The 21,782-nt window shown below is 43.1% G+C and overlaps 1 protein-coding gene across 1 annotated transcript; it reads right to left on the bottom strand.

Annotated features, from left to right (window-relative positions):
- Positions 1–11,622: 11,622 nt before the first annotated feature.
- On the bottom strand, positions 11,623–16,261 carry LOC310780141 (uncharacterized protein). Its single transcript, XM_083640699.1, has 4 exons — positions 16,141–16,261; positions 15,405–15,505; positions 12,678–12,851; positions 11,623–12,550 (listed from the first exon to the last, which is right to left on the bottom strand). Exons 1-4 carry the CDS (start codon positions 16,244–16,246, stop codon positions 12,089–12,091), a joined length of 843 nt encoding a protein of 280 aa, XP_083496825.1. The 5' UTR covers positions 16,247–16,261; the 3' UTR covers positions 11,623–12,088.
- Positions 16,262–21,782: the final 5,521 nt, after the last annotated feature.

The raw sequence follows: 21,782 nt of genomic DNA, 5'->3' as shown, positions 1-21,782 counted from the left end.
TAAGTCATTGCGCGGCTTGCGAGAATTTTGCAGCTCTCGAAACTCCAGCTGGCGGCTCGCAGCCGGCTTGAGAAGCTTTAGTTGGTGGACTAATATACTGTAACGTATCGGGGATACGCCAAAGAACGGAGAGTTGTAGTTGGTACAGGTTCTTTATTCACAGGCTTCTTTAGCTCCTAGCAGCTAGCTTCACACAGCTAGCTCTACACATAGCAACCGGTCTCAGCTCGCTCCATAGCTAGACTCACCTCCGGCACAGCGGCCGCTGGTCATATATACCCCGTTTCCCCTAGGAACACCCCCACACACATTAGTTCCTAGCTACAATCCAGACACTTATGTTGCACATCACATTACAGGTAATACCTGGATTACCTGAAACGCTACATACTCCTCACCCAACATTTGTTAACGCCCACGTTAACACCCACAACCCACACATATCCCCCTGTACCAAAACACACCACCCCACAACATTTTGTATTCCCCCAATTTGTCTCTTATTATTTCACTACTTCTTAATTTTCGTTCCACCACCACCATTTGCATTTCTTTTCATTCCTTCCTCTTTTCCCATTCCAATAGCCCTTTTCTTTTTTTACACACATTTTCCATTTAACTCAATACCCATCACATTGACATCATTTCTTTCCTCTTTCCCCATTCATTTAAATTCAACCCACATATCATTTCAGTTAGACAATAACCCCAACATTTACAATATTTCTTTTTCCATTACCTTCATTTAAACCTTTTTTCTTCCCCACATTATCCCACTTCACTTCAACCACTATTTCCATCCCCCCTTTTACAGCTTCTGTCCCACCCGAAGCACATTACAGTCGACACAGCTAAGGCAGTAGTCCTCTACGTCTCCCTTCATCTGTACCCAGTAGAAAACTCGACAAAGGCGGCTGAGTGTTTCTTCAGCCCCTCGATGCCCCTGACCCCTGCGGCCCCTGTGCGCCCCCCGTAGCGCCAGTCCCCGCAGGCAGCTGGGCACCACCACGACGCTGCCACTCTTCCCGCGCCCATCTAACCCCAGAATCCCCGACTCTCTCACCCTCAAGTCCGGAAACAACTCCCACAGTTCCTTCGTGGTACTTGAACACATGCACATCTCCTCCAGGCGAGGCCGGCATCCGGCCGCCACCCACCTGCGCACCGGTCCAACGCTAGCGTCCTCCGCCTGTCTGCGTATCCACTCCTCCAGATCGACATCCTCCATAGTCACATTCTCATCCTCCCGGTCTTGCACTCGCTCGTCCTCCCGTCCCGCTCCCCCAGGGGGCGGCGTGTTGAGGACAGCAGGGCGGACACCATCGGCGTCGATCTCCACCTCGACTTTCTGCAGTGCAGCCGTGGGGGTTGTGTAGCGGCTTGGTTGGGCCGGCTCCTCCAGCGTTGACCCCTCTCGCTCCCCCGGGGACACGAGCGCCGCTCCCCCCACTGTAACAGCATTGCAGGTGATGTCGCTCACTTCCCTCTGGCTGTTCAAAACGATCCCCGCTCCAGAGCAGCTAGCCTGGGCCGGCTCAACAGTCACTCTCCTGCCCAGAACACGCGGCTCTGTACTGCCCCGTTGCTCCGCTGCTTGTAGCTCAGGCTGCTCCCCTGCTCCGCTACTCCGCTGCTCCTCTGGCTGTTGCTCCGGCTGCTCCCCCGGCTGTGTGTCTCTTCCAGCGTTCACACTCTTAGTGCAGTCTCTAGCTAAATGTTCAGGCGACTGGCAAGCCCAACAAAGCCTCACCTGTCTCTCCTCTCTCGCTGTCCTCCAATCCCCGACAGCTTCTTGACATTCTCTGGCTAAATGTCCGATCGCGCCGCATGCCCAGCAGGCTCCCTGCTGTCCATGTCATTGTCCCGCATACCCGGTCCGTCTCCCGGGTCTGCCTCGGCACCACCTCGCCACATGGCCCGGTTCTCCACAGCTCCAACACAGTCTATTTTGTGGTTCCTCCAGCCGTTCTCCACACTGCGCTCCCTCTGCGCTCATCAAATCCACCCGCTGCATGACTTCTCGCAGCGTCTGCATCACCTCTACTGCCCAGGCAGGAGTTTCTTCCACCAGCCGTCTGACTTCTTTCAACACACGGGCTTCCATGCCCGCCAGCATCGAGCTGATCTCTGTCGTCAGCCCCTCTTTTCTCCCGTTCGCCGACAGGCTTTCTTCTAGGCGCACCATCACACGTGGCGCTCGTAGCAGCTAGCTCACACAGCTAGCTCGCTACCGCTAGGTCGCTCGAGCCTTTGATCTCCAACTTTTCTCCGCTGTTCCTCCTCACTCTCTCCCCTCTCGACCGAATCAGAGGCGCTACCGCTTTACTGTCTGACACCAATGTAACGTATCGGGGATACGCCAAAGAACGGAGAGTTGTAGTTGGTACAGGTTCTTTATTCACAGGCTTCTTTAGCTCCTAGCAGCTAGCTTCACACAGCTAGCTCTACACATAGCAACCGGTCTCAGCTCGCTCCATAGCTAGACTCACCTCCGGCACAGCGGCCGCTGGTCATATATACCCCGTTTCCCCTAGGAACACCCCCACACACATTAGTTCCTAGCTACAATCCAGACACTTATGTTGCACATCACATTACAGGTAATACCTGGATTACCTGAAACGCTACAATACTGTCAAAACCTGCTCAGACCTTCCATCACTGCAGTGTAAAAACAACTGCTCAGTTGCCAGGTTGCTGGCCCTCTGGAGCACCAAATGTGCCAAATGAGCACCATATATCTGCCAACACTGCAAACAAAGCAACGCTTAAGCAATGCCTCGCTGAGGGAGTTTCATTTCCAGATCACACCGGCCACTCAACGCTTCCATGAAGCACATTTCGGGCTCTATCGTTGCAGCGGCGCAGTTTCTAGGCCGAGCGCCAGCCGCAGCGCAAAGCAGTGGGCGTGGAAAGGCGCACTTGATATCTTGGTATCGGCGCTAAACTCAGCCTCAACCATTATAACCACGCCTTTTAAGCGTAAAATTATGCATTGTCCGCTCATTGGAGAATTGCAGGGAAGAGACACACGCTTGCCTTTTAAGCTCCAATTCCTGGACAAATCCGGTAAAACCAGACAAAGCCAAGGGCTCCGCCGCCCCCCCCTCCCTTCATCCGGTCTGTCTATCTCCATATATAGGCTATTATTCCATATTATTATGCTTCTCAAACCAATCTAACTGCAGTTAAAATACTGCAAGCATGTAAATACGCTACACTATAGCAAGACCAAAGTGAAAATAATTTCTAAATGCATCTGATAGAAAAAAATATTGCCTATGGCTGGATGTCATGAGATTAGATGAAAGTTTGGCCAGAATGATATCGTTTTATCTCTCCTCCCCCACTGCACGATGCAACATCCTCTGAATGACACCTATCACTTTTACTGGATCTGATAACTTAATTCTATTTAATTTACAGGATTTTATTATTGAGTAATAGTATTTTATTTGGCCTATATATGCGTCCCCCCCACCCCCTGCCCACAGGCTCTGACAAATATGTTCATTCTCAATAAAATCTTCAGTAATCAATCAGAGGGGCTTTAAAAGCCAGATTGGCAGCAGCTGGCGCAGTGTGATCAATATGGCAGACCAAAACCGATCCACTAAATTCACAGCTGAGGAGAAGATGGTGCTGGCGAATCAGGTGATATATCTGTCCACCATTCATTTTGAATAGCTACAAAACAACTCTTTACTTAAGTTGTTTATTCATCTATCCATTCAGGTTCAAATGTACCATCGCGCACTGTTTGGGGAGGAGAATTACCCCCGCCGACGCCCCGCGCCCAGTCCTGGACCGCCTGAGTGAGCCGCCCCAGGTGGCCGTCTATGCGCTGCGCTTGTTCAGCACCTCGGACAGCTCCGCTGCCACAGACGGGGGAAACATTTGGAAATAATTATAACTTTCTATGCTTTGCACACAGAAAAAATAAATACAACAGACAATTCTGTAATGAATAGCTGTAATGAAGAGTGGGGTTTGAAGAAGCGCTACACAACAGTTTATCCAGTTTCTCTCTCTCTTTCTTTCTCTCTCCCTTTCTCTCACATTAAACGATATACATGCCTATAATGTCAATTATCTGAATGAAATAATAATACATATTAATTAGGAATATTAGTAATATTAGTAGCCTAGCTAATTTCGGGGGGGGGGGGGGGGGGGTAATAAAACGTAGAGCTATATTACACATAAATGGGGATTATTATGATAGCCTAAACTAAATTTATGAAACTGCATTACAGCTTCACCCAAAGCCTGAGAAGGGTTGCAATCTTATATTCTATTGTATTCTAAAGTATTTTTTTCTATATATTGTATTCTCCATTCACTTTCCTGTCCCCGGTGCACAGAATCCTGCTTTAGGCCTGCTTTTCAAAAGCGCAAAGCGCTAAAAGTAGGCCAGGTCGGAAGATGGCTGGAAGATAGTAGTACGCCGGTATTTAGCGCCGACACGCCCACTTCGGCGCATTCAGGGACTCCGCCACGCCCATTCGGCCTAAAGCGCATTTGGCAGCCTAAAGCCTATTGCTATTTTCCCGAAACAGGCGCAAGGCACGTTTTTTTGCGGTTAAGGCCCGTAATAGCGCCGATGGCCTGTGGGAGAATAGGGCCCATTATGTCAAGCCGGTTTGTCAGCTAGCAGCTAGCACTTAGCTTAGCTATCAAGTTGAACTTAGCTCCGGTAGAATCAATGGTGTCCAGCCTTCTGATTTACCTGGTTTACCTGGTTTTCCCTGTTATTTTGTGTCCTGTCGCATCATCAAGGTTCTGCTTCTGGAACTATGTTTATATGATGGATCTCCAGTCAGGTGATATGTTTAGACTCGCTCTTTATTGCAAGTTAATGTCAATAAACATAGGGTCATTAAATCTTGCCGGTTCCAGCTTATAGCTGTCTTCACTAGGCTGTTTCAGCTATTATTAAATACACACTGCGTTCCTAAATCATGGAAACTTTCAAACATTCCTGTCCCCAAAAAAGCCAGAGCCAAAGAACTCAACGACTTTAGACCAGTGGCGCTAACCAGCATCTTATGTAAATGCATGGAAAGAGTCATTGTCAGCCATCTTACATCCTCTGTATGTGAACATTTTGATCCATTTCAGTTTGCATACAGGAAGGGCCGCAGTAGCTACTGGAGATGCAACACTGACATTAATGAACTCCATCAGTAAGCACATACAGCAGCCTAACACACTGACATTAATGAACTCCATCAGTAAGCACATACAGCAGCCTAACACACTGACATTAATGAACTCCATCAGTAAGCACATACAGCAGCCTAACAGTTTTGCTAGAATTTTATTTATAGATTTCAGTTCCGCGTTTAACTGCATGAAAAAACACACTTTGATTAAGAGGCTCTGTGAAAAACTGCCACATCATACAGTGGATTCATGAGTTCCTCTCAGATCGACCACAGAGAGTGACAGTTCAACGGCCTCACCTCTGAGACGGTTTTCACCAGAGCGCAACCCCACAGCACTTCCTTTTTCTCAGCATTCGGCAAACTGCAGAAATATTCACTTGACATCGTTACTTTTGTTTTCGCCGCTCAGCTGTATAGACGGTTTTCACGGAATGGTCAGTCCTGCACTTGAATGGTTTTTTTTCTTTTATGTCCATAGCAAACACTGCAACAAGAAGTGAGCGGGGGTTCAATTTAGAATGTTTTTCTTGTCAAGTTAAAACCGTCTATACACCAGTGCGATGCACATTATGAATGCAATATGCCAATTGTATAAATACGCCAATGATATGGCGCTAGTGGGCCTCATGAGGACAGGGGACACAAGCAGACAGGGGACAAGTTGATTGCTCTATTGCTGACAAAAATGTGTTATTGTAAGTCGCTTTGGATAAAAGCGTCTGCCAAATGACGTAGTGTAATGTAATGTAATGTAAGCGGTCAATCCACCTATTTCCATCACATAAAACAGCTTGTAAAGTGGTGTGATGACTGTGCCCTCCTCATAAACGGCACGAAGACTAGGGAGCTAGTCATTGCGAGCCACAGGAACGCTGGACACATCTTTACACCTGTACTGATTGACAACCAGCCTGTCGAAAATGTGGAAGAATTTAAATAGCTACTTAGGAACCTTGTTCGACTCTAATTTAAGTTTCACAGCCAACACCGACTACATATTTAAAATAGCAATGCAACGCCTGTATCTAATTAGGAAATTAGATACATATAGAATAAGCAAAGCCATTCTAGAGACAGTTTACAAGAGCCTTGTTGAAAGTATCCTGACCTTTGATATGTGCACATGGTATGGAAATCTAGGAGCCATGAATAGAAACGGACTGTCACGAATAACAAACATGGCGAGTAAAATCATTGGAAAGGACCAGGAGCAACTGGGATCGATATATAAAAAATTAGCGAAACGGAAAGCCAGACAAATTGTGTCTGACCCAGCACATCCCCTCTTCTCTGAGTTCACAAAACTGCCCTCAGGAAGACGCTACGGAGTCCCCGCTGCAACCAAAAACATCTACAAAAAATCCTTCATACCAAATGCAATAAACCTGCTAAATTCATAAACTCCATCCACATAAGAACCATGTCCGTTATCACTGCCTGTATGTGTGTCCCTGTTCCATGTTGTATTATGTTTCCATCCTGTCAATCCCTGTGTTCTGTACTGTGTACCCTGGTGTTTGTTGAAATGTAATGTATTTGTCTCCCATGTTGAAATGTAATGTATTCCTCTCTGTACACAAGCAAACCTGTGAAGCCGAAGACAAATTTCCACATTGTGGACAAATAAATTGAATTGAATTGAATTAAATATGTGCTCTCCTAGGGTTCAATGTTCCCAGGCCTAAACATCTGCTCTCACAGAGTTCAATGTTCCCAGGCCTAAACATCTGCTCTCACAGAGTTCAATGTTCCCAGACCTAAATATATGCTCTCCCAGGGTTCAATGTTCCAAGGCCTAAATATCTGCTCTCCCAGGGTTCAATGTTTCCAGGCCTAAATATCTGCTCTCCCAGGGTTCAATGTTCCCAGGTCTAAATATCTGCTCTCCCAGGGTTCAATGTTCCCAGGCCTAAATATCTGCTCTCCCAGGGTTCAATGTTCCCACACCTAAATATCTGCTCTCCCAGGGTTCAATGTTCCCAGACCTAAATATCTGCTCTCCCAGGGTTCAATGTTCCCACACCTAAATATATGCTCTCCCAGGGTTCAATGTTCCCAGACCTAAATATCTGCTCTCCCAGGGTTCAATGTTCCCAGACCTAAATATCTGCTCTCCCAGGGTTCAATGTTCCCAGACCTAAATATCTGCTCTCCCAGGGTTCAATGTTCCCAGACCTAAATATCTGCTCTCCCAGGGTTCAATGTTCCCAGGCCTAAACATCTGCTCTCACAGAGTTCAATGTTCCCAGACCTAAATATCTGCTCTCCCAGGGTTCAATGTTCCCAGACCTAAATATCTGCTCTCCCAGGGTTCAATGTTCCCAGACCTAAATATCTGCTCTCCCAGGGTTCAATGTTCCCAGACCTAAATATCTGCTCTCCCAGGGTTCAATGTTCCCAGACCTAAATATCTGCTCTCCCAGGGTTCAATGTTCCCAGGCCTAAACATCTGCTCTCACAGAGTTCAATGTTCCCAGACCTAAATATCTGCTCTCCCAGGGTTCAATGGGTGGGTTTTCTTTTTCTTTTTCTTTTTTCTTTTCTTCTTTTTTTGGGGGGGCGGGGGGGATCTCTTTGCTACAGGACCTTGCTGGGGGTGGCTCTCTCCCTCTGCAATGCCCTCACCAGTCACATCTGAAGGCCAACACTCGATTTTGGTGATTTCACTTATAAAAATGAGTGGCTTGGGCGTGTCTGTGTGTGTGTGTGTGTGTGGGGGGGGGGGGGGGGGGCGGTTTGAGGGCCAGGGGGGGGGGGGGGGGGGGGTGAGGGAGGAGGCAGCTATAGCTGGTTGTGTATTCTATCAATTTTAAAGTTAGTTTGCAAAAATGATAGAAAGGAGTTGCATTTACTGGTGGCGAAGAAGTTAGAGATGGTGTTTGTGGGCGTGAGGAGTTTATTGGTGACAGTGGAGAAGAGTGTTTTGGGGTTGTTGGAGAGAGATTGGATGATCGGGCAGAGGAGTAGTAGTGAGAGGAGCAAGCATTGTTGACGGTGTCTTTATATTGTTGTTGGTGAAGTTTGTAGGCATCCAAGTGAACAGTCAGACCAGTACTTTTGGTCTTTCCAGTTGCCGGCTCTTGGCTTTGAAGGGGCGAAGTTGATCAGTGTACCAGGGGGCGGAGTTTGTGAAGGAGACAGGTTTGGTTTTTGTGTGGAAAATATTGTGAGTCAGAGATGGTGTCAGCTAGCCTGGGTAAACCCAGCCTCCACGTGACCTCTATCTATGCGCTCTCAGTCACAAGACTGATACCCAGGCTAGGTCAGCCACGATGCGAGGAGGGGTTGGTGCACTTGAGGTTCTGGAATGTTATGGTGCGTTTCTGTTTGACAAGGGGGTGTGCATAAACCGTGAAAAATAATTAGATTAGAGCCTAGGCATTCCCGGTTTGGCTGAGGAGCGAGATGGCCTTATCAGCGAGACATATTAACTGCACTGTCACTATGAAGTAATTTTCAGTTTCATTCTCAGTCCGTATTTCCAGTAAGTCATGTGATTTTCACTTCAGTAAACAACACACTCCAGGTTTCTCATGGACCCCTTGTGTGGGATCCCAGGAACAATATCTCTCACAAGCACATAAGCACCTTATACAGTACGGCTGGTAATCATGTAATATTGAATGTCAATAATATATGTATGTATGTTTTTTTCATTTTCTTTTCCTGTGTCTGAGCATGTTCGTTTGTCTTGTCTGTGCATTTTTCTGAAAAGTTGAAAATAAAATATTGGAAAAAAACACTTACAGTTTGTCAGTAGTATTAGTAGCTAAATTCCATAAAAAACTAGGCTTGTCTTCATTAATGTGCAACTCAGAGTTAGCCTGGGTAAACCCAGCCTCCACGTGACCTCTATCTATGTGCTATCAGTCTTGTGACTGATACCACATAGAGGTCACGTGGAGGCTGGGTTTACCCAGGCTAAACTCAGAGTGACTGCAGATGAGGCATCCCACGATGTACAGTACTGAAGAACTTTGAGCCATGAACAAATTGTTTGCCCTGCAACAAAGCTTTTACTTTCTGTTTGTGAGCGATCATTTTAACCTGAATAACACCCCGTTGGCCTATATGGCCTCGCAGAGGAAACATGAAATCATCATTTTAATACCCAGCTTCAGAGATACCAGGGTTCAGTTTGGTGCCCTGACTGACATCCCTCCTCCCTCCACCAACCTCGACCTGTTTCCTGCCTGCAGGCCTGGTGACTTCTGGCCCTCTTCATGCAAACATCATCTCTATGTTAAGCGGTCTGAGGCTGTATTATGTTACATAGAGTGCATTATGAATCTCAGCACAGGCTTTAAATAGTATTGCACACTGTGATACAGCCTCAGATTATCTATCTTTTTATTCCCTCAGTGATTCCCATCAGACCACGCAGAACTTCGAACCAGGTCCCCAAACCCCTCACAGAGTCGACTGTAGCCACAGTGTTTGGCATCACTGCTGCTGTGTGTCTACTGGCTGCGGTCACTGCATCTTATAGGAAATACCACTCCTCCAGGATGAGGATCCACACTGTCCCAGAGGATCCCAGTAAAACTGCTGATGGAAACCTGCAGTGTTGAGACTTCTTCGGTGGCTTGATTGTTCTCAGCCACATGCAGTAGGCCTAAATTAATTTGAGTCTAAAATAGAAATAATTTATTTGAACAAATACATATGAAATAATACAAAAATAGAGTCCGCACACTGGCAGCTGCTCCCAAATATTTATTTGACCACAAAAATAATGTGACGTTTCGGGCAAAGCCCTTCCTCAGACATGAATGTAGGGACACACCCCTTAAGTACCCTCGCAGGGGTCACCTGACACATCATGTGATACATAAAATTAAACATACAGTGCACTTGTTCACATAATCAAATGTCAACTGGCAATATCAAAACGTGATTGTCTCAAAGGACAAGTAATAATGGACGTTTTCAGAACAACTTGAATATCACATAAACTAGGGTTATCAGGTATAAACCATCATAATGAAATGTAATATTTAAGAAGAAAGTGTGAACTGTTACAAGGTGGTCTCTACTACTTTGAGATTGTGGTAGTAGTAAAAAAGTATATGAAGATACCACAGCTGTGAAGAAAATGACACAGGACAGAGATACTAGACAGAGCAATATTCATTACAATGTGGACATAATGAGATTAGCACACACAAAAGCACACCTACAAGCACACCTGCAAAAGGACTACAAATGACTACAAAAATGGCCGCAAGTCAAAATCTTCGTTCAGCCCTTTTGGGGCTCGAGTGTCCAGGGTGAAAATCCAAAAGGCCTCTCTTTTAAGTAGTAGAGAGTTGATGTCACCTCCACGTACAGGGTGTTTAACAAGTTCAATGCCAGAATATCTAAGAGAAGAAACATTGTGAGAAGCTTGTGTGAAGTGGACAGCCACTGGGCTTCTGATGTCATTGTTACGGATGTTGGATCTGTGTTCTGGTCCTAAGTGGTCTGGTGGTTTTGCCTATGTAGGCGAGGCCACATGGACATTTGAGCATATAGATGACATTATTACTTTTACATGTTATCACTCCTTTGATGTTAAAGGGTTTTCCTGTACGTGGATGAGTAAAAGTGGTGGCTTTGTGTGTAAAGTTACACTGTGTGCAGTTGCCGCATCTGTAGTTACCGTGAGAGATAGACTGTAAAAAGTGGGGCTGGGTAGGAGGTGGGAGGTAGGCTCTCACAAGCAGGTTTCTTAAGTTAGGTGGTCTCTTATAGACGATCCGAGGTGGTGGGTCAAGGGACTTGAGAGCTGGATCAGATTCTATAATGTGCCAGTATTTTTGAATAATAGATTGAAATTCCCTGCCAAGGGGTGAATACTGGATTATACAATTTAACTCTAGATTCAGATGCTCTGGATCTGGTGTGGCTGAGACACTCTGCTTGTGATACATTTTCAAACCGGTGACGTGACCCATTGATGTTTATACTGTCTCTGTTGGAAACGAGTTTCTAGGTCAGCAGCCTGGGCTTGAAAATCATCATCAGAGCTACAGATACGGCGAATGCGATTGAACTGAGAGATGGGCAGACTTCTTTTGAGTGGAATTGGATGGAACGAATGTCCATGCAGAATGGAGTTTCTGTCCGTACTTTTACGGTATTGGTTGGAGCCCAAATTATTAGCATCTCTGTATATTATGTATATTTTGTATTTTGTACTTTTTTTTAACAAATATATATGACACATGGTATATGGCACAACCTTTTATTGATTTATTTTCTTTGGCTTGTTTCTTATTACAGCTCACTCTTAACACTGTTGATTATACATCAGGGAGATCTCTTTAAAAGTGGAAATCACCAACAAAAACACAGAAACAAAATACAGCAAAGGTGCGTTTGTATTTCACTCTTACACTGTTACATCAACAGAGACTGAAGCATATGCAGTGTGCCCCCCCCCCCCCCCCTTCCCCCACTCCACACAGGTTTTTGTTTTTATTTATTTTTTACTCTTACCAATGAAGGTTGTAGAGGACTGGAGTGGGGGAACTTATTTACTTATTTTCTTTGGTGTTTATTGTTACAGCTCACTTGTTTTTGTTGTGATAAATGTGTCACATTTGTAATGCTCACCCTTCATGGTATAAGTATAAAGATAACATTGATTGATTGATTGATTGATTGATTGATTGATTGATTGATTGATTGATTGATTGATTGATTGAAGTTTCAGACAAAACAAACAGCGGCTATGATATTTACATTTTGCTGCCAATTTCTCAAAAAACCAAAACACACATTTGATTACAGTATATATTTGTCAAAGATCGCTCTAAAAAGGACCTGGAAATCACCAACAAAAAGATCAAATACAGCGCATTTGTGTTTTCTAAGAAACCCTTACGCTGTTAGTACATCAACAGAGACTGAAGCACATGCAGCATTCACTGTTTTGATTATTTTCTATTCCACACAGGTAAGGAGGTCTGCCTAGGGGCCACCCCACTGGCACAAGAATCGTACCAACCTTGTCTTCTTAAATTCAAACATTCAGTGGTTCTCTTCAGGCACACAAAGCAGAACTCCACCTTACACTGGACACAGAGGATGTTTTTACAACCTTGTTTGTTATGCTCCACTATGATGCCACAAGTGGGACAAGCCCGGACAGAGGGGCAGTTATTGACGTCCCTGACAGTACTGAAGGTAATCACTGGGCAGCATTTCAGTGTGTCTAATGCATTATTGAGGCAGTCATCATTATCACAGCGGTCTGAGCGTGGAGCTGGGCCTTTCCATTCCCTCAGGCACTGCCAGCAGAACTCATAGACCCTTTTTTTGTCAGCTGTGCACACTGTGCAGCGGACAGACAGATTAGAGAAACTCGTTCTCTCCACACAGCACTTGCATCCAGGACACTGTTACATGGGACAAGAGAGAAGGACGTTTTAAAAATAAAAAAATATAAATTGTTTTTGTAAATTACTTGCATGCAAAACAAAGTTTCCTAGTGTAGTTAGTAAATGGTTTAATTGATGCACTTACTGATTTGGTATCACGGTCATCCCTGGCAGCATTGTCAGCCAATTTCTCCTCAAAGTACTTCATTTCTGCAGTGGTTAACAGAGCCATCTTACGAACCTCCTTGTAGGGCCACTCAACATCACATCTTTTGTTGGTTCCCTTCTTTGTTGCATGACACACAAATCTGCTGTCACCCTTGAAAAGAAAAAATCAATCAAGCAGCCATTTGAGTGAAAATAAATAAGCATTTTCTTGAGCAGCCTTTTCAGTGAAAAATCATCGCTGCCACTGCCATTCTCTCACTGATATTAACCAACAACATTAAATTCAAGGTCAAACGTCTGGAATTTAGTTGGGCTCAAGATTCAAGATTCAAGATTCACTTTATTGTCCCACGGGTGGGAAATTTGTCTTGGGCTAACAGCCACACTGCAGCCATAAGAACATAACATACACGTACAAACACATGTTAATAAAACAGACGACAGGGGGCATGGTGGCTCAGTGGTAGAGCTGTCGCCTCACAGCTAGAAGGTCCTGGGTTCGATTCTCACCTGGGACGCTGTGAGCGCTGAAGGAATGCGTGCCCTTCCGCATGTCCTCGAGTGCCCACCGCCCGGGTGGGGTCATCAAAAGGGCCTTTCTGTGTGGAGTTTGCATGTTCTCCCCGTGCCCCCTGGGGGTTTCCTTCATATAGGAACCCCTCACCTAAACCTGCAATATCCTGGTTGCTAATGTGGTGCCTCCTCTGGTCGTTAGGGGCGGAGGGAGGGGAACTGGTTGGAATAGCGTGAACCTCCCACGTGCTATGTCCTACCGGTGAAGCTTCCCCTGTCAGGTGAAAAGAAGCGGCTGGCTAACTGCCCATGTCTCGGAGGAAGCATGGAGCCAGTTTCGGCTCTCCCCAGATCGGCAGAGGGTGGAGCAGAAACCAGGATAAATAAATTAAATTAGCACTAATGGGGGATAAAAATGGGATAAGAAAAATCGGGGAATAAAACAGACGACAAGTGCAATACTGTAAGTACAAATAACAAAAAAAAAAAAAAAGTATTAAAAAAGAGGGTATCTGCACAATGAAATGTCTGGCAAAGCCACAGTCAGGGAAGCCCGATCAAAAATACCGTCAAGAATCAGAATCAGAATCAGAATCAGAAAGACTTTATCCTGGATCCTCGCCTTTCCCTCACTGTGAAACATGGCCTTGGTCTGCAAAGATCCACTCTTCATATTTGTTTGCCAATATATCATATATAATATCATATTCACAAAAGTCTGCTGCTCAGGTGTGAATAAGTGTTCCTATCTGTCCTGGAAGTCCTACACATACAGCTAAACAAGACACATATACATTAGACACACAACGGAATAAGTCAGGCAACTCGGCAAGTTTAGGAGCTCCTGTATCTCACCCCACTGCGATGCTTTCATAGTCTAGTTACATTACTTAATATCGATGTATATCGATATTTGCGCTGCTCATTGTCATGTCTAGATATCGATATTCGATAATTGTACAGCCCTTTATCTGGCTCGATTTAAAAGTTTAACTGAAATCGGAATAAAATAATTTTTAAATCTGTTTAGCCTGCAGCGTGGGACTCTGAACCTCCTCCCAGAGGGCAGTAACTCATACTCAGCATGTTTTTTTTTTTTTTTTTTTACCTTTATTTATACAGGGGGAGTCTCATTGAGAGCAATGCTCTCTTTTTCAGGAGTGCCCTGTTCACATTCACACACACATTCATACCTGGAAGCTGACCAGTACAACCACAGTCTGATCTGCTGGTCACTGATCAGCTCCACTGGAGCAGTTGGGGTTAAGGGCCTTGCTCAAGGGCACCTCAGTGGTGGTAATGAGGGAGGGGCAAGCGCTGCCTTTTCACTTTCCCCACCCAGATTTATCCTGCTGGTCCCGGGGATTGAACCGACGACCTTCCGGTCACAAGCTCGCTTCTCTAACCCATTACTGATTTGATTATTATAATTTGCACTAAATAAACAAAAACACACTGGTATAGCCTATGTGTTGTCATTTGCACGTTTAGCCTTGATTTGCATTACATTCAGCATTTTTTTGGTAAGTTTTAGTTTAAAACCTGCCCCACCCCCCCAAAAAACATTCTAAAGAGCTCATAATGTTGTAATCTCGAGCAATCATTCTTTCAGCTGATAAATCACAACCTGTCCTATCCAAGACTATACTTTGAGCTATGAAAAAACATGATAGGCTAAATTCCCAACCTTGGGGTTGCGACCCAGAGTTATTTTATTTTATTTTATTTTATTTACACCACACACAATTTAAAACTGTGGAAGAGGATTAGGGCCACGTGAAAATTATATTTGAGTTCTGAGTTGAAGTCTGAGAATAAAGTAAAAATTTGGAGAATAAAGTCAGAATTGTGAGAAAAATCAGAATTCTGAGTTTAATGTCACAATTCTGAGTAAAAAAGTCAGAATTCAGAGGGGAAAAAAGTCAGAATTCTGAGTTTAAAGTCAGAATTCTGAGATTAAAGTCAGAATTGATGTCATCACTGATGTCACTCAAGCATTTGGGATGTCATCAGTGAGTGTCGTGACATAATCAGTGATGGAACCCCTGGATAAACCATGATAAAATGCAGTGCAATAGCCACCATTTAATTTGATTAGGTAGCCTAGGCTACTGATAAATAATATTCAAACTGAAAACATTTTGAATTTCATGATGATAGTGATGTTAATTCATAAACAGTGTAGGTCTACCTGGTCCAGCAAGTAACGACACCATTTTGTGAGAGACATTGGAGTGACGGCATGACCACAGGACATGGCTGCTCTTGGAGATTTGAAATCATTGTACTCAACTGGGACACACAAACAAGAACATACGTTACATTTAGCCATATTAAAAAGTAAAAGGTTTAATAAAAAAAAACGTTAGTAGACTTGTTTAGAATTGTGGTATTTGAGAGTGAGGAAACGAATCAGGAGCAACCCGATAATTAGGCTATTGTTCATAATTATGTGAATAGTCTAGTCTAGACATAGGCTGACCACTTTCTTCATGAATAGCCTACACTATTATAATTCATAGTCATGAAGAAGTGGTCATACATTTTATATTTTAATTTATAATAAATTTGTTCCTGATTAAGTCTATCAGTAGAGCAAAAAAGGGACTCATTAAAATCAGTTAACACTAGCACAATTGTTCACACTGATACTGATAACAATATCATATAGGCTATTATAATAGCCTACTATAGTTCACTCCTGATTCGTTACTCGTTATACAATAGGCTACCACAATTTTGTATAGCCTACCATTGTAAAGTTGTAAATTAATTTGAATAAAACATTTGACACTTGTTAATGAAAAAAATAGCCTATGTTCACACATTATTGAAATATGCTACTAACTAATCACAGTTTGTAGGCTAATGTGAAATATGAAATAATGTGAAAATGTGTGTGTGGGGGGGGGGGTATTGGTACTCACAATCTAAGTCATCATCGCCATAGAGCAGTTTAAAATCTTTGGGATTATAACTCTTCTCCTGTCCAGTGGCCATCTTGAGTCTGTCTTTCAGCCTGTCCTGTAACATTCAGTGAGATATAAACCTGCTATCAGTAAACGCATTACACTCTGGACCCAGGCAAGCAGGGTGTAGTATAAATCTCGATTTCATTTCTCAGCCTGGGTTTCCAGTAAGTCATGTGATTTTCAGTAGACTAAATAGTCCCCACCCATGCACCCGAAACCAGATTCAACACGTGCTCTTTGCCATGTTCACAGAGAGAGAAATGAAACCTAAATTGGATGAGGAATTTGTTAGAAAATTACACCTCTCCTGCTCTTCAATCCCCCCCCTTTTCCCTCTTTTCAAAAGAATGTAATCTCTAAGATTTAGAGAGGTTACATTATTTTGACGTGCCCAAATTCTTTCTGATATTTACATTCTAAATCTAAAATAAAATGTCATAATAATAAAAACATTATTTGAACTTTTATTAAGCAAATTATTGGAGTTAGATTTAGAATTGATTGGGGGAAAAAGCTTAAACATTTTCAAAGGGAAAGGCACCTTTCTGACAGAAAGTGCATGGAAGTCAAGGTGCGTAGCCCTAACCCATGGCATGTCCAAAGTCCGGCCCGGGGGCCAAATGCGGCCCGCGGACCGATTTGAAGTGGCCCTCTGCTTGTCTCTCAAAATATACTATATGTGGCCTCACAGTATCGGTTAATCAAGCAAGTACAATTCTCATTTTTCCGTTCACCTAATGATGACAGCACTATCACACAGTTTGTATAAGCACCAAGTAGGAACAACACAGGCAGAACTACATGTTTTCAGATAGAGTACAATTGTATTGTATGTGATTTTTTTCTTTTTAAATATATAACCCATATGATGCGAGAAGCAGCTGGCCCCCCATAGAACCCATTCTCATTCAGATATCTTGAGGTGAGAGGTCAAGAGGCCCCTTTGAAAATGGCCATGGCAATTTTTCCCCTTGCCAAAATTTTGCCTAACTTTGGGGTGTTTACCCCCCTTCCCGACATCCTCGATGGTTGCCTTCCCGCTTAACACGATTAGCCACTCCATGGCCACAGCAGACTATGGGCTAATGTACACTGCCTCCAGAACAGATGCGGTACTGCTCCGGTACGGCTGCGAACAGACCCACACTCTCCCTTCACCAATCTAACCGGTTTTCCTGGTTGTAATGCTCAACTTGGCCTCATCATATGAGCCCGTAAGGGAAAGGGTGAGATGTTTATGTGCTAGTTCTTCCTCGGTCGCTATGGAAATCCCAGGATTGGCCAGGAGAAACATGACTTCAATATCCATGTGGAAACTGAAAACACACTCTCCAATGAATTTCTGTCTCTACTGGACTGCCTTAACATCACTCAAGCAATTGTCTTCTTCTTCTTTCTTAGTTAAAATTGGTTAAGTGGTGTCTGTCTGTCTGCACCGCTTACTTCAGCACCTGGGTGTTATTTTTTTTAAATTATAAATCACAATTAAAATATTTTCACCTAATCATTTTCACATAAATTACTTTTTTTGTGCGGTAGACTCCAGGGAGTATCATCAAACAGGTGTTGAACTTGTTTTTCATTTTAAGAATGGCTTTTACCTGTTTATGCAAATGAACACTAAATATAATGTGAGACTGTATTCTATTGGTAGGAAACTCTTTCACCCACAAGCTTTTAGTTTCTGTTCCTGAGATGTGATCAGGAACTACACCCATATATTCAACAACCGGAGTAAACCTAGTCACACTGTCACATCACATCAGGCACAGACAGGGGCAAGATGGGAAAGATCCAGATCGCAGTGATTGGATACAAAGGACAGCGAATTGTCATCGATTTGTGTGATACTGAACAGCAGATGAAGAGGATCACTGTGCTGGACCTGAAAAAGAAAATTATTGAGAAACTACCGGTGGACCAAGGTAGGCTTAAACCTTCAGTTCTGTAGATAAGCTATAATTAAATTCTGATATGATAAGAATCATATGAGTTATATTAATCAAAAATAATTTATGTTCTTGGGGAGGATCCCTCAGACAAAATGATGGCTTGATGTATAGCCTATATGTTTTGGGGGTGTTTCCTGACCTGAAACTGTTGATGTAACCTCTATTTCTGCTTCTTACACACAGGTGTTGATATAACGATAACGTTTGCAACCGTGCCGCTGGAGGAAGAGTGCCTTCTGTCATCCTATGGAATCCTGCATATGTCCACCGTTCATCTACGGCTGAAGCTGCCTGGGGGAATCTGAGTTGATATGGACAAAGGGCTGAAGAACAAACCCACCATATGCCAAGAATATATGCTACTCAGTTTACTCTGTGACTCATGCTGTTTTATTGAAATGCTATATATACAAGTTGTTTGAAAGCAATAAAACTTTAATGTTCTTTAATACTCAATACTCAATCGTTCGTCCTTGTTCTTCATTTGACGTTTGAGTAAAAAGAAAACATTATATGGCAAGAGCATCCATGTATGCTAACATATAGACCTATATGCACTTGACATGGAATGTCTCATCTTTGAAATAAGGCAGCCTATCAGAGTCAGGCCTGCAGCCCGGTAAGCCCTTTACACCACACATGTTGACAGATTTCTAGCAAATACCATTTTATTTCTAAGAGGGATTCATACTTGGGGGGGTTGTCATAAAAAAAACATTAGACTTATCTTATGGCCTAATAGGCGTTTGTCACTAACTTACAGTTAATCATGATCAGTTTCATGCATGCCTCTGCTTCATTTTCACACCATGACACTGGCTGTCACTGTGACAATCATGTTAAATCAACTTACTAAAATTAATTTTAGTCAACTAGGCTAAACAAATTCCCTATTAAAATCTGCCCTAACATCAACATCGATCAATAAAAAAAATAGAATAGAATGACATAGGCATGTGACAGGGGTGTGACATGGAATTTGTTTAGCCTAGTTGACTAAAATTAATTTAGTGAGTTGATATAAAATTATTTTGTATAGGCCAGTGGTTCTCAAATGGGGATCCGGGGACCCCCTGGGCCTGGTCCGTGGAACTTTGCCAGGGGGTCCCGAAAGGTTTTCAGGGAAATAAAAATAAAAACTTTTTTTGTGTGCAAAAGCTTCATAGTTCAACGAAAATATTTTATGCTTTAAATCTAAAATTGTTAATGGATTACATTATAATCTAACAAACCTATCAATTTCAAAGTCAAGCAGGCTTAGCCCAAAATCACAAATCAGAATAAGGGGGTCCCCCGTTATATTTTCTATCTTGTAAGGGGTCCTTGGCTGAAAAACATTTGAGAACCTCTGGCTATTCGAAAACAGTCAGTGGTAGCCTATAGGCTATCCCCCAAACCGGATGGGATAGCGTTGGTTTCTTCATTTCCCTAAGTTTCATTCAGACAGTCATGTGATTTCCAGTAAGGCATAATGATCTTTTTTTTTTTAATCGGACATCACAAAACAGCTCAAGTGAGTCATTCTGAGATTGGCTGATCATGTCCAAAGTTGTTGGGGGCACGCCGGCCGCATTTTGGGTTTCATTCTGTCAATTTTCATATCCTACGATTTATTAGCTCAAATTAACCTGCTGGGCATCCCGGTGGCTCACCGGTAGAGCGCACTGAGATAGAGCGCGTACCATTGAGGCTGGCTTGGTCCTTCACTGCGGTAATTTGCTGCATGTCCTCCTGTCTAGTCCTACATAGGCTACTGTCCTGTCAAGGATTGTTAGGTTATCAATCTGATTTCATTGATAGAGACGCAGGTTTTGACAAAAACGAAAGTAAAACCTTTGCTATAAAGCCAACACAAAACGTTGCCGCATTCACTGTGTGAATCTAGACACCGGTAAGGACGCACGGTTTCTGTTTTGATTTTCCATAAAATAGGCCTAATTATGAAAATAATGAAATGATGAACATATTATTTATTATCATTGTTGTTTGCAGACATGACTTCACACGGATACCGGAATAATTCCTACTCACACCACCACCAAAGAGATGAAACTCACCGGGAAGACGGTAGGCTAATGGCACCCGCATGTAAAAAATTAGAGTCCGGTATTTTACACACTGGCTAATTACATAGCCTAGGTCTATTTGGAGAGATATACGCCCTGTCTTTAATTACCTACGTGTAGCCTGCTATATCTGGGCGAATATATTATTATCGAGAGAGAGAGAGAGAGAGAGAGAGAGAGAGAGAGAGAGAGAGAGAGAGAGAGAGAGAGAGAGAGAGAGAGAGAGAGAGAGAGAGAGAGAGAGAGAGAGAGAGAAGAGAGAGAGAGAGAGAGAGAGAGAGAGAGAGAGAGAGAGTTATTTTCTCTTCCTCTTTGAATATCTTCAGATTTTGTGATTTATGTTACTGGGTAACAAAATGTCTTGTTTTCTGTTTTTGATTCTTTGTAACTGCTAAGTGTTGCTAATGTATGCTTTGGCAATGTAAGATGCACCTTATCATGCCAATAAAGCCCTTTGAATTTGAATTCGAATTTGAGAGAGAGAGAGAGAGAGAGAGAGAGAGAGAGAGAGAGAGAGAGAGAGAGAGAGAGAGAGAGAGAGACTTGGCAAGTCTTCTATGTCTGGCTAAATTGAAATGCTATTGCTGGACTGCAGACTCCTTTCTTTTAGTTGGTAAAAAAAAAAGACTGCACAGGCTCTGAAAGGATGTATGTCATTCATGATGTAACTGTTATAATGTTAACTCAATGACCAAAACATTAAAAAAAAGTTGAGTTGAATATTTACTTTTTGTAGTATTTTACACATATTTCACAGAAGATTGGGAATTTGATTTTGGAAACTGCAAAAGTAGCACAGGATATGCCTGTCAACTTTTAAATCTCAAGAGTTCACAACCAATGGAGAGAACCTTGCATGGTGAATTCCAACAGGTGACCATAAGGACATGTGTTTAGAGCACTACCATGAGGACAAACAACACTACTGCAGTGACAGCAGTTGACACTAACTTACCGTAGTTCTGCATACAATTAGTACAGTAATTAGTAAAGTACTGCATTCAATCAAATATTTTTTAAATTCTTAGATGCATCTAAGAATTGAAAAAGTATTTGGTAATAACCTGGATGATAACCATAATAACCCTGGTTATTTATTTTGTTGCTGTGTATTAAATATGTCTACTGTGTGCTGTATCTGATATTAGCTTATGGATATAGGTCAGAGGCCATTTAGACCTGGCGCTCGCTAACATGTGTTTTCTGTGATCAGATTGCAATCAGATTGTGTTTTATCACTTGAAATGCCAGGTGTAAACACCCCCAAAAAGCATTGAAGAAGGATTCCAATCTGATCGGCCAAACCACCTCCGGAGGTGGTCAGGGATGCATTGTGTACACATTGAACACAAATGTAAATGCAATGTGTCCTCTCAATCTGGATACAGCAACTTTATGCGGATTGAGAGGACAACCATTTCTGCAATCTGATTGCAATCAGATTGCAGAAAATGCATGTTAACACCAGGTGTAAATGGAATCAGGCTGAAGTGATAAAATACAATCTGATTGCAATCTGATGGCAGAAAACGCATGTTAACGCCAGGTGTAAATGGCCTCTCTGTCACTGTGATTTGCT

The sequence above is a fragment of the Poromitra crassiceps genome, assembly GCF_964638095.1.
Source record: "Poromitra crassiceps genome assembly, chromosome: 7".
Taxonomy (NCBI): Eukaryota; Metazoa; Chordata; class Actinopteri; order Beryciformes; family Melamphaidae; genus Poromitra; species Poromitra crassiceps.
The sequence above is the reverse complement of the archived record's forward strand: the minus strand, read 5'-3'. Positions and strand labels throughout refer to the sequence as shown.

Bases quoted from the DNA above. Each gene is read 5' to 3' on its own strand.
- LOC310780141 (XM_083640699.1), bottom strand. From the start codon at position 16,246: ATGTTACAGGACAGGCTGAAAGACAGACTCAAGATGGCCACTGGACAG. The intron at 12,852-15,404 runs GTAGACCTACAC...TTTCTTTTCAAG, and splicing joins GTCGTTACTTGCTGGACCAG to GGTGACAGCAGATTTGTGTG. The intron at 12,551-12,677 runs GTAAGTGCATCA...CCCATGTAACAG, and splicing joins ATGACCGTGATACCAAATCA to TGTCCTGGATGCAAGTGCTG.